Here is a 14,700-nt window from a genome sequence, read left to right on the forward strand (position 1 = left end):
TGTTTACAATAAGAGGATGAAGAACCTGTGTATTTCTAGGCCAAGATTTGCAAAGGTAGGGGTCTACTGTAAATCCTTATATAGGGCCAAATAAGTGATTTGATTTTCAAAGGGGCTGAAATCTAGCAGCTTCCATTGATGTCAGTGGGAGCTTCTGGGTACTCAGCACTTTGAAATTCAGGCCATTTAGGGCCAAATTATGATACTGTAATTTTCCTGGAGTAGCACCTTACTGCATAAGTCCCCTCACTGACTTCAGTGGAATTACTTGTTGCATAAGTAAATGTTTAGTGTAAGTGTATCATAATCTGGCACTATTTAAATGCATAAATAAGGACATAGGAGCCTAATTTTGAGCACCCATTTTTGACAATCTTAGTGCCAGTGTTTATAATTTTGAAATAATCTCACTCTTCTACAAGTAACAGTAGCTCAGTGCCTTGGCTTCACTTAAATCTATCACCTGAACTTCAGGGCCTGATTCTGCTCTCACAGCAATTTTATGGTGGAGAAAATCCATTAACTTCTGTGGTGCTATTTTGGATTTACACCAGTTAAAAGGAGTTCAGAATTGCTTTTGGATCTTCACTGTAGAAATTCACTTACACCAGAACCCTGTCTCCTTCTTATACACATTTAATATACCACAAGCAGTATTTACTGTGAGCTAAATCCTTCAGTCCTTAGATTTTTACTCAAATAAGATGTCCATTGACTTAAAGAGGAGTTTAGGATGAGTCAAGTCCTCTTGGTTTGCCCCAATATTTACAAAATGTCTTTGTTGGGGGAAAAAAAATCTCCAAAGTTCTGAGTTTTTAATGCTTGGAAATCAAGTGAACTGTTCATAAAGAAAGGCCAAAAGAAACAAAAAATAAATAGGTGAGAGAGACAATGTCAAGGTACCAGAGAATTAGCAACCAGCAAACGGCTTAGTCAAACATGACAGAAAACAAAATAACACTCAGCGAAATGTGATTGTTTCCCCACATATGCAGATTCTTGACAATTACTGACTCCTGAGCATTGAAGAACTCTAACCTCTGAAAGACCCTCAGATCCTTTTTGAATCCCGCAATGTCACTTGGCTTTGGCTCTGCTAGTTTTTCAGTGCTGGCTTTCCTGTCCCCTTCCCTACAGAGCTCTCAGGTGTGTAACATTACAAAGCACTTGTTTTCTTTTGGGAAGAAAAATCAAAGGGTAGTCTGTCCTGTTTGTGTCACCTTGTGTCTTTCACCCTCCCTTTCTTCTCTCTCCCTTTCCAGCATTGTAATGCACATAGATTAGCTATACGGCGATCCTGTGTCATATGTGACACAGGTTCCTTCCCATCATGCAATCCGTTCAACATGCTCATGTGAATACTCTCCTCTCTAATGAATTGGGTTGTTGCACCAGGAAGCTGCTGATCACCAGGTTTGCACAAGGTTACTGTGAATAATCATACTGTAGGTATCGAATCAGTCTGCCCGGCAGAGGCAAAGTGTCAATCAGTTTAATGCGGTTTCTCCCAATCACGTTTCGAACCTTGATCCGGCAAAGGTGAGCGAGAGGCCTGGGGAGCTCTGGAAAAGAGACAGGACCTAAATGTTAGTCGGGCATTTTCAGATCAGTTGAGTTATTAAGCTAGGCAGTGCCTCACATGCTGAGCCATTACATTTATTAGGGGCTGTGGAGGAAGGACCCCCAGCAGCGGAGTCAGTGCAGTCAAAGGGGATGAACTGTGAGGTGAGCCACTTATGGTGTGTACATCCTCTGCACAGCACCCAGCTCAGCTCCCTGACAGGTCCAGGTGTGCTGTAAGTGGAGGTGGGGCAGATCAGATAGTGGGGGAGCAGCTGTGGCTGTGGAGTGTCTCTGCTGTCTGGGATGGGGGGTGGGATTCCTTCCCTCTCTTCTCCCTCATCCCAGCTCATCTTCTCAGTGCCTGACACACCTTCTTAAGTATACTACTGGTGGCTGAGCGTTTGCACCTTAATACATGTCCCACACTAACCACAGCCTGCTTCCAGTCTGTCCGACATTGCAGCCTGGCCGAGTTCTAGATTCAGACCTGCCAGTGGGAGGACAGCTGACTCCATGTGCTAACACATCACACTGCCACATGGGGCTGGGAGCTATGCCCCTTGTTCGCAGGCTGGCGGGAGCTGAGACACAATGTGAGGAAGAAGAGAGAAAATACTTCAGGTAGCTCTGTGGCAACCCCTCTGGCTCAGCCAGGAACCATGCTCAGCCCTCCTTGGCCAGAACAATGGTAGGCACAATATGAGGCCTTAAAGGTGGCTGGGGAAATGGGGTAGGGATCCCCAGGATTCTGAAGAGGGCTGAAAGAATCCCCTGGAAAAAAGGAGATTTGTAAGTGTGGAGGGGGAATAGGGTGAACCCTTGTGCCAATGAACCAGGTCACTAAGTAATCCCCTGCATTACAAAATGCCAGCCATGAGGATCTGCCAGCTCAGCTGTCATTAGAATCATAGAATATCAAGGTTGGAAGGGACCTCAGGAGGTGATCTAGCCCAATCCCCTGTTCAAAGCAGGACCAGTCCCCAACTGAGCTGAACCCTAATACAAACACAGTTTAGCAAAAAGGTGGAGATGCAAATATAAACCAGATAAAAGCTAGAGGGATTAACACAAAAGAGTCTCTATTTCTACAACAGCAAAGTCTCACTGAGATCAGTGGCTGCCCAGGCACTTAGGTGTAGTGCTGAAAGAGGGAACTAGAGTTTAGGACTCCTGAAGTCCATCTCAGAGTCTGCTACTGTCTTGCTGGGTGGCTTTTGGCAAGTTACTTAACTATACTCAGTCTCCCACTATTAAACCCTCCCACTAATAACCTGACAGAATTTAATAAGGATGAAACCAAATACAGTTCAGTAGAAATTGCAGTAAAGACCTACCCTACTTCTCCACAAGCGATCCAATGATAGAGCATCCTACCTGTGAAAGAAGGTGGTTTCTGACTGCTGAAGCTTTTTATGACCATCAGGCCGTCCCCCCACAATGTGACTTCCCTGGTACCGATTCTGGCCTGTGTAATGTAATTCAGCCCAGCATCATACCTGCTTTCTCTTTAATGACCGCCCAGTCCTCATAGCTGTCTATGTGCTCCTTTAGCCGGGCACAGAGCTGCACATTGCCCACATAATCCAGGAGAACATCGATAATAGGCCCGGCCCAGCGATTCATCTCCGGAGCAGACACCATATCACAAAACTGAAACAAAAGCCATAGCTACTGCAGTCAGTGCGAGATTGATAAATTCCTCAGGGGAGAGACGCTGTCAGGACATCATGTTGGTTATGCCTTCATACCATGGATAAAGACAGTTCTTAATTTTCCCTCTGAAAACTTCTACTAAAAACCCCTTATTGCTGCTGAGGACAAAATCATCCCCTCTGCCACTTTGGGTGAAAGAAACAAAATCCCAGTGGATTCCTGGCTCTGGAGTGTGGAAGAGGTGTCAACCACCTATAGGGCACAGTATCCTCTGTCACCCAAAGAGGGTCCTCAGGGTAGTCAAGGATCCATGAGTGGCTGGGTGCTTGGATGAGAGCCCACAGCTTTCCCTGGATACCAGCAGAGCATCTGCTTTAAAGTCAGAACAACCTTAGGCTCTATCACCCTTAGCGTGTTCCCTTTCTCTTCTTTGGGATCCTAGTTTGGGGAAAGTCTAAGGTAGCAGTTGGCAGGGCAGGCAGTGCAAGGGCACAGGACTTCAACGAGGAAGGACGACACCTCCAGTAGATTCCCTGACATCTGCAGGTTTGTGGGGGAGCTGAACTCCTGGCTAAGGAACAGTCTGGTGGAGATGCTACAAGATAAACCACATGGAGCTTTTGCTTCACTATGTAGGTTATTCTGTGTCAAAAAACAAACTGGGCCTAATATGGGGCCCAAAGCCTGCAGTCCCCCTTACTTTCTCCTGAAGCAGGAAAAACTCGTTGTCAGTGGAAGCTGGTGAGCGCTCAGCACCTTTGAATATCAGGCCACTCATTTAGGTGCCTAAATACAATCTTAGAAGCCTGACTTTCAGCACCCATTTAAAAAAATATGGCCTATCTTTCTACATAAATCCAACCCCATCCATCTGTTTCTTTTAGGGGGCCATGTTGTTACAATCACCAAAGTATCTGACTGTTTTCCAAGTAAATTAGATCTGTGTTGCAAGGTCCCCAGTGGACTTCGGTGGGTCTCCTGCTCTTCTGATTATAGGAAGTTCTGTTTGGGCTATATGGGCCTGATTTTCCTACTCCTTACACGTGGTGTCCAGGTTTAAATGATGACACACAGTGCAAGACAATGCAGAAGCAGATCCTGTGTCTAATGTTATTATTCTTCTTTTCTCCGGCAGCCACCCTCTCTGCACATACACAGACTACATTCAAACACTCATCAAATAAACTAACAGAAAATATTCGGGGGGGGGGACATTAGCAGTTGGCTGAGTGCAAGATAAGAGGATCCTCCCCAACTTCCTTGCACATATGCATGCATTGTGATGCCTGGAAATACTGGGAGAGGGGGTTCCCCAGTTGTTCCTACAACAATAGCAACATCTCTCACACTCTCAGAAACTTCAGTATCCCTAAAACCCCATTCTTTCCTCGAATGCAATTTACCATTAAAAATAAATAATAATAAAAAATGAATCTGTGCATGGGAGAAGAAAAAGAAAAGGGATAAAAATCCCTGATTTCAGAATCCTTTGTGGCATTTCTTCCCCAAAGAAGCAAGCAAATAAACAACCCCCCAAACTCCAAAATACATAATTGCTAACTGCTTGACATTGCTTGTTCCATATATGGCCAAAAAAGGCTTTCCATTCAGTGCATATCATTTTGATCATTTTACTTATTAAAATATATTAAAATGTATAATCAGACTTCTCAAAGCAGTCTAGGGGAACCTTTCATTAATGATAGTGGAAGATATTGCTGAAACATATGGCTATATCAGAAATATGGCTAATTTACAGCAACTGGGCATCTAAATCCCTTCAGTGGATTTGCAAATATCAGTTGATGGGTCTAACTCGGTTCTACACGGCTTTGAGAACCTCAACTGTAATTTACATATATGTGTTGCTAATATTGTGACTTGCACTTTCTCTAATGCTATACATTCAGTAAAACAGATTACTGCAGTTATGAACATTCACTAGGTTACTCTCCCAGCTAGAAGGGCTAGAAACCAAATTTGATTTTAATCAAAAGGGTAGAGTCAAAACATCCACCCTGCTCCGGAAAAGAGCAGTGTGGCCCCTCTTGACATAGACTGGCCTGAGAACCATTGGTTGAGAACCACTCTTTTGGCACACAGTGGAGCATTAGAACAATAGACCACACATCCTCCAATGGACCATTGGGAGATGAGCCCAATAGAGCACCCAATGGATGTTCAAAGATTACCAGTAAATTTTTAATTGAAAAAGTCTAAAATAGAAAATGTTTCAAGGCATATCTCTTCTGCCCAATACCCAGAAGAAACAGGGAGTGCTACCTAGCAAGGTAATTTAATTCATGATGGCTCAAATACCAAGGCAAAGAGAGTGGTATCGATGCCTACGTAGGAAGGCTGGTCCTGTGGTTAGAGCACTAGCTGATGATCTGGCTTCAAATCCCAGCTCCACCACAGACTTCCTGTGTGACCTTCGGCAAGTCACTTAGGTTCTCTGTGACACAATTCCCCATCTGTCAAAAGGGGAGAAGAGCCCTGTCCCACTTCATAGGGGTGTTGGGAGGATAATTACATTAAAGAGTGTGAGGGGCTCAGAGACTATGTTAATGGTGGCCATATAAATATCATAGATCGATTAGATTTGATAGCACTTACCTGTACTATGTTTGACTGTTTGTTCACCGGGGTATCATCCAATCTGTCCCTTCTATGATCCAGCACAGGATGTGGGCCATTTCCGTACTGACACTTAAAACAGGAGTAGGCGTCACACCCTAGATCCATTAGAAATTTGAGCAGACTGAGGTACTTCATTGAAAACATGATGGTGGCTGGGAAAGTAGTGGGATGGCTAGAAATGTACGCATCAATATTCGCCCCATGGTCTAGAAGCAACTTCATGGTTTTCAGGCAGCCGTGGCGAATGGAGATTAGCAAGGGGTTGATAAGATCGACATTGGGGTTGGCGCCGGCTTGCAGCAGCAGCTCCGTGGCGTAGATGTTATTGTTAATGACGGCGAAGTAGAGGACGGTGCTGCGCCTGTCCTCGTAGAGCCGGGCTCTCTCATAGGAGAGGGTTGTGTTCACATCATAGCCAGCCTCAATTAGCTCTTCCAAGATGTCGTTGTTGTTGCGCTCAGCTGCAAGATGGAGCGGGCTGATGCCACTGCGCTTGACCCGAGTGCGGCTGGTCACGGGGAGCAGCATTTTGACTATTCTGCAAGTAGGAGATTCAGTGGATAGCTGTTAGCCTTAGACAATCTACAGCAAATAATAGTGAGACACAGGAGTGAGCCAGCTGCTCATGAAAGTAAAGGATTGATAACACAGGCATGAGCTGTATTATTCCCCACAACTCAGCCAGTGCATTTTCATCCTGACAGGGTGGGGTTAGGAGCAGAGGAACTGCCAGACTGGGTCAGACACAACGTCCATGTGGTCCAAGGGGCCTCTGACAATGGCCAGCATCAGATGCTTCAGAGGAAGGAGTAAGAACCCAGCATATGTAGGATAATCTGCCCCCACATTAGGTCTCACCCTAGTCCCTAAAAATTAGGATTAGTTTTGGCCCTGAAGCATTTCTATGCATTGATTTGTCAAAATGCTTCAAACAGGAGGGAGAGAGCAAAGCCAGAAGCTCAGTTCTGAACTCATCGAGGGAGGGTTATATTCAGGTCCCAGGATCAAAGCCAGCGTTACAGTTCAGGTACCTAATCCAACTCTCTGCACTGGACAAACCTTTGGAGCCCTTCACTCTGTGGGTATTGGGAGGGGCAACTCCATGGGGCTATCGGAGTGAACTCAAGCTGGTTTGGTTGTGATGAGCCAAAAGGACAATTAGGAATTAAAATAAAACAAAGAACCAAAGCTGTTTTCCAGGCAGATTGCCAAGCATTAGCCCAGAGGAAAAAAAAATGTACAGCAAAATTATAAACCTCAGTAAACAGGAATTTCTATTGGAAACAATGATGCTTCCTTAACAACTCAAATAGAACTGCCATCATCCTACAGCCTTAACAATAAAAGTGTGGTGAGTATTAAACATATAGTAACAAATCCATGGTTGCTTTTAGGTCTTCATGGTTGTTACTATGGGCACATAATTTGCAATGAACATTTTATTCAGTGAGTTTAGCCCTTCTTCCTGCTTATAAATCATCTGCAAACAGACAGGAAGGTGGGATTTTTAGTCATGGCGCTAGGCTGAGGCCTCAAGAGATCAAGCCACTTAATCTCAGTGCCCCGGTACTGTCCTCTCTAAAATGAGGATAATTAATACTTTCCTCCCACCTCACAGAGTCTGGGCGCGAGCCTGAGCCCGGATTTCTACACAGCAATGAAACAGCCCCACAGCCTTAGCCCTGAAGCCTGAACTGGCTTGCATGGGCCAGCTGCGGGTGTCTAGTTGCTGCGTACACTTACCCTGTGAGTCTAAATTCATTGAAGTCTGTGAGGCATTTGGTTACTAATAATGATGAGCACCACAGAAGAGAAAATCAATAGCAGACTGGGTTTTTTATTAATGTATTCACTCTTCAAACCTGACGTATGTTTTCTGTGAACATTCTTCAACCTATGGGTTGTTGGACGCAGCAAGTATTCCCTTGTGTGTTCACTATTCCTAACTCCTTACCTGAGCTCAATCACATGACACAGTTTCTCTTCTCTGAACTAGACAACCCAATTGTTATAACTTACTGTTGTCCAACGAAGATTTAGTTCATTTGTGAAACAAATTTTGGGATTAAACTAATCTCCTCATGGGCCTCAAATGTACCTTCCACAAATAAGTGTATGAATACATGAAGGTTTGTAAAGAGTGAATGAAAAGACATTGAAATATGATGCAAAATTCTCCTTAGAAGGGGGTCTAAAGGTGCAAATAATTTTTCACCCAGCTCTAGCAGTCCCCATGCTGCATTGTAGCTACTGGAATTTTGCAATGGGGGAGGGGGGCAGAATTTAGATTATCCTGTGCCGAAAGCAAAAGCATAAACCTGTGCCACTTGAGCTAATGAAAAATCTCTGTTAAGTGATAGCAGCATGTGATCTTTGACACACAGATAAGCAGTGTTGATTCCAGCTCATAGAAGGCACTGCTACATGTACCCGAGATGCTAGCTAGTTCTTCATAATGTTTCTGTAGTGTGCAAGCTTGTTCGGATATATGGAAGACTAACACATTATATCAGATGGTATTAAACTTTAGTTCATTTAATCTTTTCTCTCTTATTTGAACTAAGATAGTTAGGGATGTAAACACTGATTTGGATAAAAACTAGTAATTATAAATAATAGTCATACTGTGGGCAGGATAATTAATAATACTTAGCACTAGAGAAGTGTCTGAGCTAAAGCCGTATGTCAGAACACCCCAGTTTTTGTGTGGTTCAGAATCTGAACCTGCTTCAAATTTCCTATCTGGCCCCCTTCTCTAACAAATCAAGCCAAAATTCCTGATCGAAACACAACTAGCTCTAAACAGATCTAAAACACTGGTCAAAACTTTTTATCTGAAAACAATTATTTTTTATTGAAAAAATGCTTTTTTCTGTCAAAATGGACATCTTCATGGGAAATGTCTGTTTGTGATGACAAAAAAAAAAAAAGAGAGTGAGGGTCTGCTGAAAACTCCCAAAATGAAAATTTTTAGCAACAAAACCAGAAAAAAAATCAGCAAATCAATTGAAAGTTTTTAGTAAAAATGAATTTTTTTGCCTGACTGGCCATAATTTTTCCGGTCTCAACAACCAAATGCCAACATTAAAAAAAAAACAAAAAACAAAAAACCCCACCACTTTTGGGTTTGGGGCTTTTGACAAAAACCTGAAAAATTTCAGTATAACCATGTATAGTGAATTTTTTTGCTGGGAAATAAAGATTTCCTGACTAGCTCTGCTAAATACCCCCAGAATTTGTATGTGTTGTGAGAAAATCTAGATCTGAATCTTGTTGCCTGGGTCCATCCCTGTGCAACAATTATACTGCAGGGGTGAATAAGTACTAATTAATAACTAACCCAATCCTTCACTCAGCTCTTGCACCTCCTAAGCCATCACAACTAACAAATAAACAATAAACATTTAAACCCATTTAGGGCCCAATCCTGCAAAACGTTGGGTGCCTTCTACAAGGTACTGGCCATCTTTAGCTTGACTGCAATGGCAGCTGCTCAACATATCCCACGATCAGAATATTTAAGGATAAATCCAACTTAATAGTAATTATTATAACTTTTAAAGCATCTGACGACGCCATGTGCTTAGCTGCTCCTGAATGGTGCTAAGCTCCCTCTACTTGGACTAAAATGAGAGTTGGAGACATGCAGAACCTTATACGCCTATTTACATGTTGGATTATGATGTCTCCCATGGCAAGTTTATAGCTACACCATTATTCATATACCTGAAGAAGTTCTGTCTTTATTTAAGGAAAAGATCCAAAGCCTACAGAGGAAATTTCCACCCAGAGCCTTTCTCAAAGCAGAGACTGACCTCATGTAACAAAGATGCTCACCAGAATCCAGGCGATTTGGGTGCTGCTTAGATGGCTACCATCCATCACCAACAAATGCTTCATAATAGCCATAAAGGCAAAAAGAGCACATGCACCGCTGCGATTATATCATGCCAAGTGCCAGCATTAGTCATCCCGTGATTTACTGGGTCTTATTAACATTTAAGGGTTGCTTTTGTTCTCTTGCTCCAGAAGTAAATGTGCTCAACCCAGCTCTCTGTATCTGATTGAGAGGGGACTGAAGAATCCTGAACTCCGAGGGTGTTTGAAATCCATACTTGGCTCTGGATCTGAATTTTGCAAATATCCCCTCTCTTGCTAAAGTGTCAAACCCAAAGCCCAGATCCAAAGCCCCCCTGCATGTATTTTAGGATTGGGAATGGGGAACACTAAAATCGGTATCAGGAACCTAATTTTGCAGCTGGAGCCCATCTCTCTTTCTGACCCCTAAAGGCTCTGTTCAGCATGACCGTGCCTCCAAGGCTGCAGACTCTACTTCCTATTCAAAGGTGGGGGGTTCTTCCCAGTGAGAGACATCCAAGCAAAGCCAATTACTGCTTTACATGGCCACCCAAGGCCACCTCCTTCACAGGGCCATACTCACACTGGAAGTGATGCTGGATTCCCCATGGTCCCTACCACTTGATCCTTTCTGCCACCTGAGACCAGGGATGCCTGAACTGGGACGCAGGGAGTGCAGCAGCGCCCCCTGGCTTGAAATGGTTTCCATCATATACAGGGTTTTCAGTTTTGTTCAATGGCTTCCAGTACCCAACTATACAAATTGTTCCAATGCCACTGCCAGCTGCATTGCCTCCCAGCTGCTGTAGATAATACGATACCAATAAAAATGCACCTAGTGATTGATTGCCGTCTTTAAAAAAATCAAAATAAATCACAAACAAATTCTACCCTTCTCCACCACCACTCCTGAGCACTGGGAAGAAAGGGGTTAAGTGACCTCTAGCTATTATCATGATACCGATGATACACAATTATGAATTTCATGCCAACAAAATTCATTTCACATTAATATTGACAAGGCATCATTTAAAATAAACAAACACCAAGCAATAAGAGTTGAGTGTTGAGTCCTGGGACCACATTCTTGGCTTTTTGATGTTATGAAGCCTCCGTGTTCTGGCAGCAAGTCTGAATGTGGAATTCCTGGAGAATTACATATTAAATCCGCAGGAATATAAAGAGAGGTCACCATGAAGGGTGTTATTATACTAAATACCAAAGGAATTAGGAACGACTGGCCACTTGGGGTAAAGCTTTGTCATCTGGATAAATATTTGATATTGGCCGCTAAAGAAAGGATACTTTTGTTTCACTTCAGTTCACAGCAGTTATAAACCAAAAAATGTGTTCAACCTTTTAAGTGTGAAGGAACTAAGACTTCTGACTTAATTCTGAACTCTTTTGCACTGATGGGAATCAGCAATGACTTGTGAGAGATTTGGATCAGGCCCCTTATTTTGAAAGTGGGGTTGGACTCAAGTTGGAGAGCTTTGGAACTGAAGTTAAACTTGTCCAGGTTTTGGGGCTGTTCAGATTGAGAGGTCTGGTTCAGGTTTAGTATAGGCATTCAGATTCAGAACCACTTTTCCAGAGTTTAGGGAAGGAGGACTGGAACTGGGTTTTTGCCTCTGACCCTTTTCTAGTTTAAAATACTTTTGTTTTTAAGAAAATCTCTTTTTAACTTAAACCCTGGAGAGAATTCTGAGTCATGCCAGCATAAGGCTATAATAGCTACTCCTACCCACATGATAGCAATATATACATCAGTTACATAAATGCACTCCAGGATGCCTCCTAGCACATACAGCCTCCACAATGGTACAGTTACAAAAAATAATAATCCTTACATACATCACAGTAATATTGAGAAGTTTAGTTAATGTCTGCAAAGTGCACGGAGATCTTTGGATAAAAGGCATGGTGTTGTCAAAAAGGTTTGGTTCTTCATGCACTATGAAATGGGAAAAATCCATACACACATTTTGCAGCTGTATTTAGTTTCTGATTCTACTATTTATTTGGAGATTTTGATGGAAAAATTAATAGATCCATAGAATTTAAGGCCAGAGGGAATGATTAGGATCACCTAGTCTGATATCCTGCATAACTGCATAGATTTCACCAAGTGGTTTCTACAACAAGAGCATATTTTTTAGAATGATATCCAACCTTGATTTAAACACTTCAAGTGCATTGGTTTTTGGCATTATATGACTAGCTCTAGTCATTACATGGTTTAATGTGCACATCAGCAGGAATAAACCATGCTAAAATATTGTTGGGCCACACACATCCATCACATCCTATGGTAAGTTGTTCCAATAGTTAATTACTCTCATTATTAAAAATGTGTTTTGTCTAGCTTCAGCTTTCAACCATTGGAATTTGTTATGCCTTTGTCTGCTAAATTAAAGAGCCATGTATCAGAAATCTTTTCCCCACTTACAGAAGGTGATCAAATCAATTCTTAACCTTCTCTTGTTTAAACAAAACAGATTGAGCTTATTTAGACTGTTACTATAATTTATAGCATGTTCTGCAGACCTCAGATCATTCTTGTAGCTCTTTTCTGAACTCTTTCCAACTTCTGAACATCCGTTTCAAAGTGCGGACACTAGAACTGGACACAGTATTCCAGCTGTGGTCTCTCTAATGCCATAGAGATTCATTTATCCACTCGTCACCTGTCAGCCTCTGAGTTATTGTTCTCTATAAATGGTGATAAAATCTGAACACACTGAAGAGTTGGGCAGCATGTTCTGCTTCTGAAGGCTCACCACTAATAAGTAATATCTCAGCTGAGGTAGCAGGATCCATCCCTGGTGTGGAAGGGAAGGCCCTATGACTGGCTTATACCATCCCAGCCGACACACCCTTGAGTTTAGTATTTGAAACCCAAACTCTGTGAATATAGGGCCAGATTCCCAGATGGTATAAATAAGTGTTGTTCTATTGACTTTAATGGAGATATACTGATGTAAATATGTGAGGATCTGGGTATTAATTTAATAAAAAATCTGAATTCCTTTCTACAGGGTGAAATGATACAATAAAGTGATTAAAAACACACCAAAAACTTACTCATAGTTGCCTTTTTTGGATGCTATATGAAGAGGTAATAACCCATCCTTATTGCCTTTGTTAGCATCTGCACCTTGGGACAAGAGAAACTCCACCACCTTTTCATGTCCATTTTTACAGGCTTCATAAAGAGCAGAGGCACTATCACTGGCTTGGGTGTTGATATCAGCACCTAAGAGCACAAAAAAACATTGAAGAGCTAAATGGCTAGAATCAGGTGTAATATATTTTGGATCAACAGCCCAAGTCTCCATGACTTACCTAAGGTTTCAACTACAAAACTGTCAGTAAGGTCAAGTGATTCCTAGCACTATTTGCTGGGGTGGGGTGAGAATGTGGGCAAGGCAATAAAAGAACAGCTTATGTCTTCTTCACTGTGTTTTTGCTATGAGGTAAATGTTTTCCCCAGTGCTGAGGAACTGAGTGTAACAGGGTATTCCCTGGGGCTAGCCACTCCACCAAGGACAAACCATTGCATATAAGTGGTAATACACTACATAGGAAGAGAGATTAAACAGCAGTACCCATAGGATAATACCCACAAAGGGTGTCTACGGTTAGATTCTGGTCACGAGCCCAGCCCTACCCTCACCATCTTCTTTACCATGGTTAAATATGGTTGAGGAGAAATCATGTTATAACACGGCCTTTTCTTGCCTGCATGGACAGAGAAAGTCTCATGTTATATAACCCTGTGTTGAAGAACCATGTTTTAATCCTTGTGCATATATCCAGGCTAAAAGATGATTCTGTAACATGGTAGGGTTTTTGCATTTTATTTTATTTTTTGCATTGACTAGCTCTAGTCATTACATGGTTTAATGTGCACACCAGCAAGAATAAACAATGATAAAATATTGTTGGGCCACAACCATGTTGAAATGTAGCTATTTTTGTGGCACCGTTTTAGGACCTGAAAACCTGTGTCAATTTCCAAACTGGGGCTTCAATTGTAATACACAGTGCCACTCTGCCTTCAGGCTGCCTGATCTATGGGTATCCTAAAAGAGAATTACAATCCACTGGTTTTCTGCTTCCCAAACTCTGGTAAGAAACAAACAAACAAAAAAAAGTACAGCCAGTCTTTTGTTTGGCCATGAAAACTCCCTGCCAAAGAGAACATTTCCCCCCTAGCTGAAACATCTGTGTTTTGTTTGGCAATTTAAAGATACTGTAGTTCGAAACACCAGAAGAATTTCAATGACAAAACACAAAACAGGGCTACTTTCTTAATGAGAAATAAATGAAATCTTTCTTTTTTATTTATGGCAAACATTGCTTATTGTAAAAATACAATTATATTATTACTGAGATTCTCAGCAGGTCTTTTATGGCTGGGAAATATTGGGCACTTTTATTGGACTTTTCTCAAAACTGAACTTTAAGGGAATACTAACATGTAATTGAGTTGAATCACAAATCATATTCAAATCAGTGTTTAAAATCATGATGGAGTAACTGGTTAGTTTTCAATGTCACATAAAGCTGACTTGTGAAAAAAATGAACTGGAAAGCCAGCAATATGTTTTGTTCTCTATCAGCCATAACTGCAATCTATATTTTTACAACCACATATCTTTATTTAGAGATTTTTCTTACCTTCATTGCAGTTTAGTTCTTATTTCATCAATATATTTTTATATGCTGGGCCTGATTCTTCTTTACTCTAGGGAGGCTGCACTGCTCTGGCAGTGTAAAGGAGACTGAGTGGGAATAAATTATATTTGCATCCACTTTTAAGGTCCTTTTACATGACTAGAGTGGTGTAAATGGCTTTAGTGTAAATGAGAATCAGGCCCACTATATCTATCTATACAAACACACTGACACACCACATTTTGTCTGATTCCCAGCTAGTGTAAATCAGTGTAGCTCTATTAACTTAAATGCTGCCTCACCAAT

General features: G+C 41.9%; 1 protein-coding gene across 3 annotated transcripts in view; it reads right to left on the minus strand.

The window, feature by feature from the left end:
• Window positions 1-225: 225 nt before the first annotated feature.
• ASB2 (ankyrin repeat and SOCS box containing 2) overlaps window positions 226-14,700 on the minus strand; it is a 90,354-nt gene continuing 75,879 nt past the window's right edge. For all 3 annotated transcript variants that reach the window (XM_043517888.1, XM_038406679.2, XM_038406681.2), the window contains 4 exons: window positions 12,799-12,970; window positions 5,833-6,394; window positions 3,060-3,213; window positions 226-1,562 (listed from right to left, as the gene is read on the minus strand). In XM_043517888.1, coding sequence (XP_043373823.1) covers window positions 1,426-1,562; window positions 3,060-3,213; window positions 5,833-6,394; window positions 12,799-12,970 — 1,025 coding nt within the window. In that variant the 3' untranslated portion in view covers window positions 226-1,425. The remainder of the gene's footprint in view (window positions 1,563-3,059; window positions 3,214-5,832; window positions 6,395-12,798; window positions 12,971-14,700) is intronic.

Source organism: Dermochelys coriacea, chromosome 6 (genome assembly GCF_009764565.3).
Source record: "Dermochelys coriacea isolate rDerCor1 chromosome 6, rDerCor1.pri.v4, whole genome shotgun sequence".
Classification (NCBI taxonomy): domain Eukaryota; kingdom Metazoa; phylum Chordata; order Testudines; family Dermochelyidae; genus Dermochelys; species Dermochelys coriacea.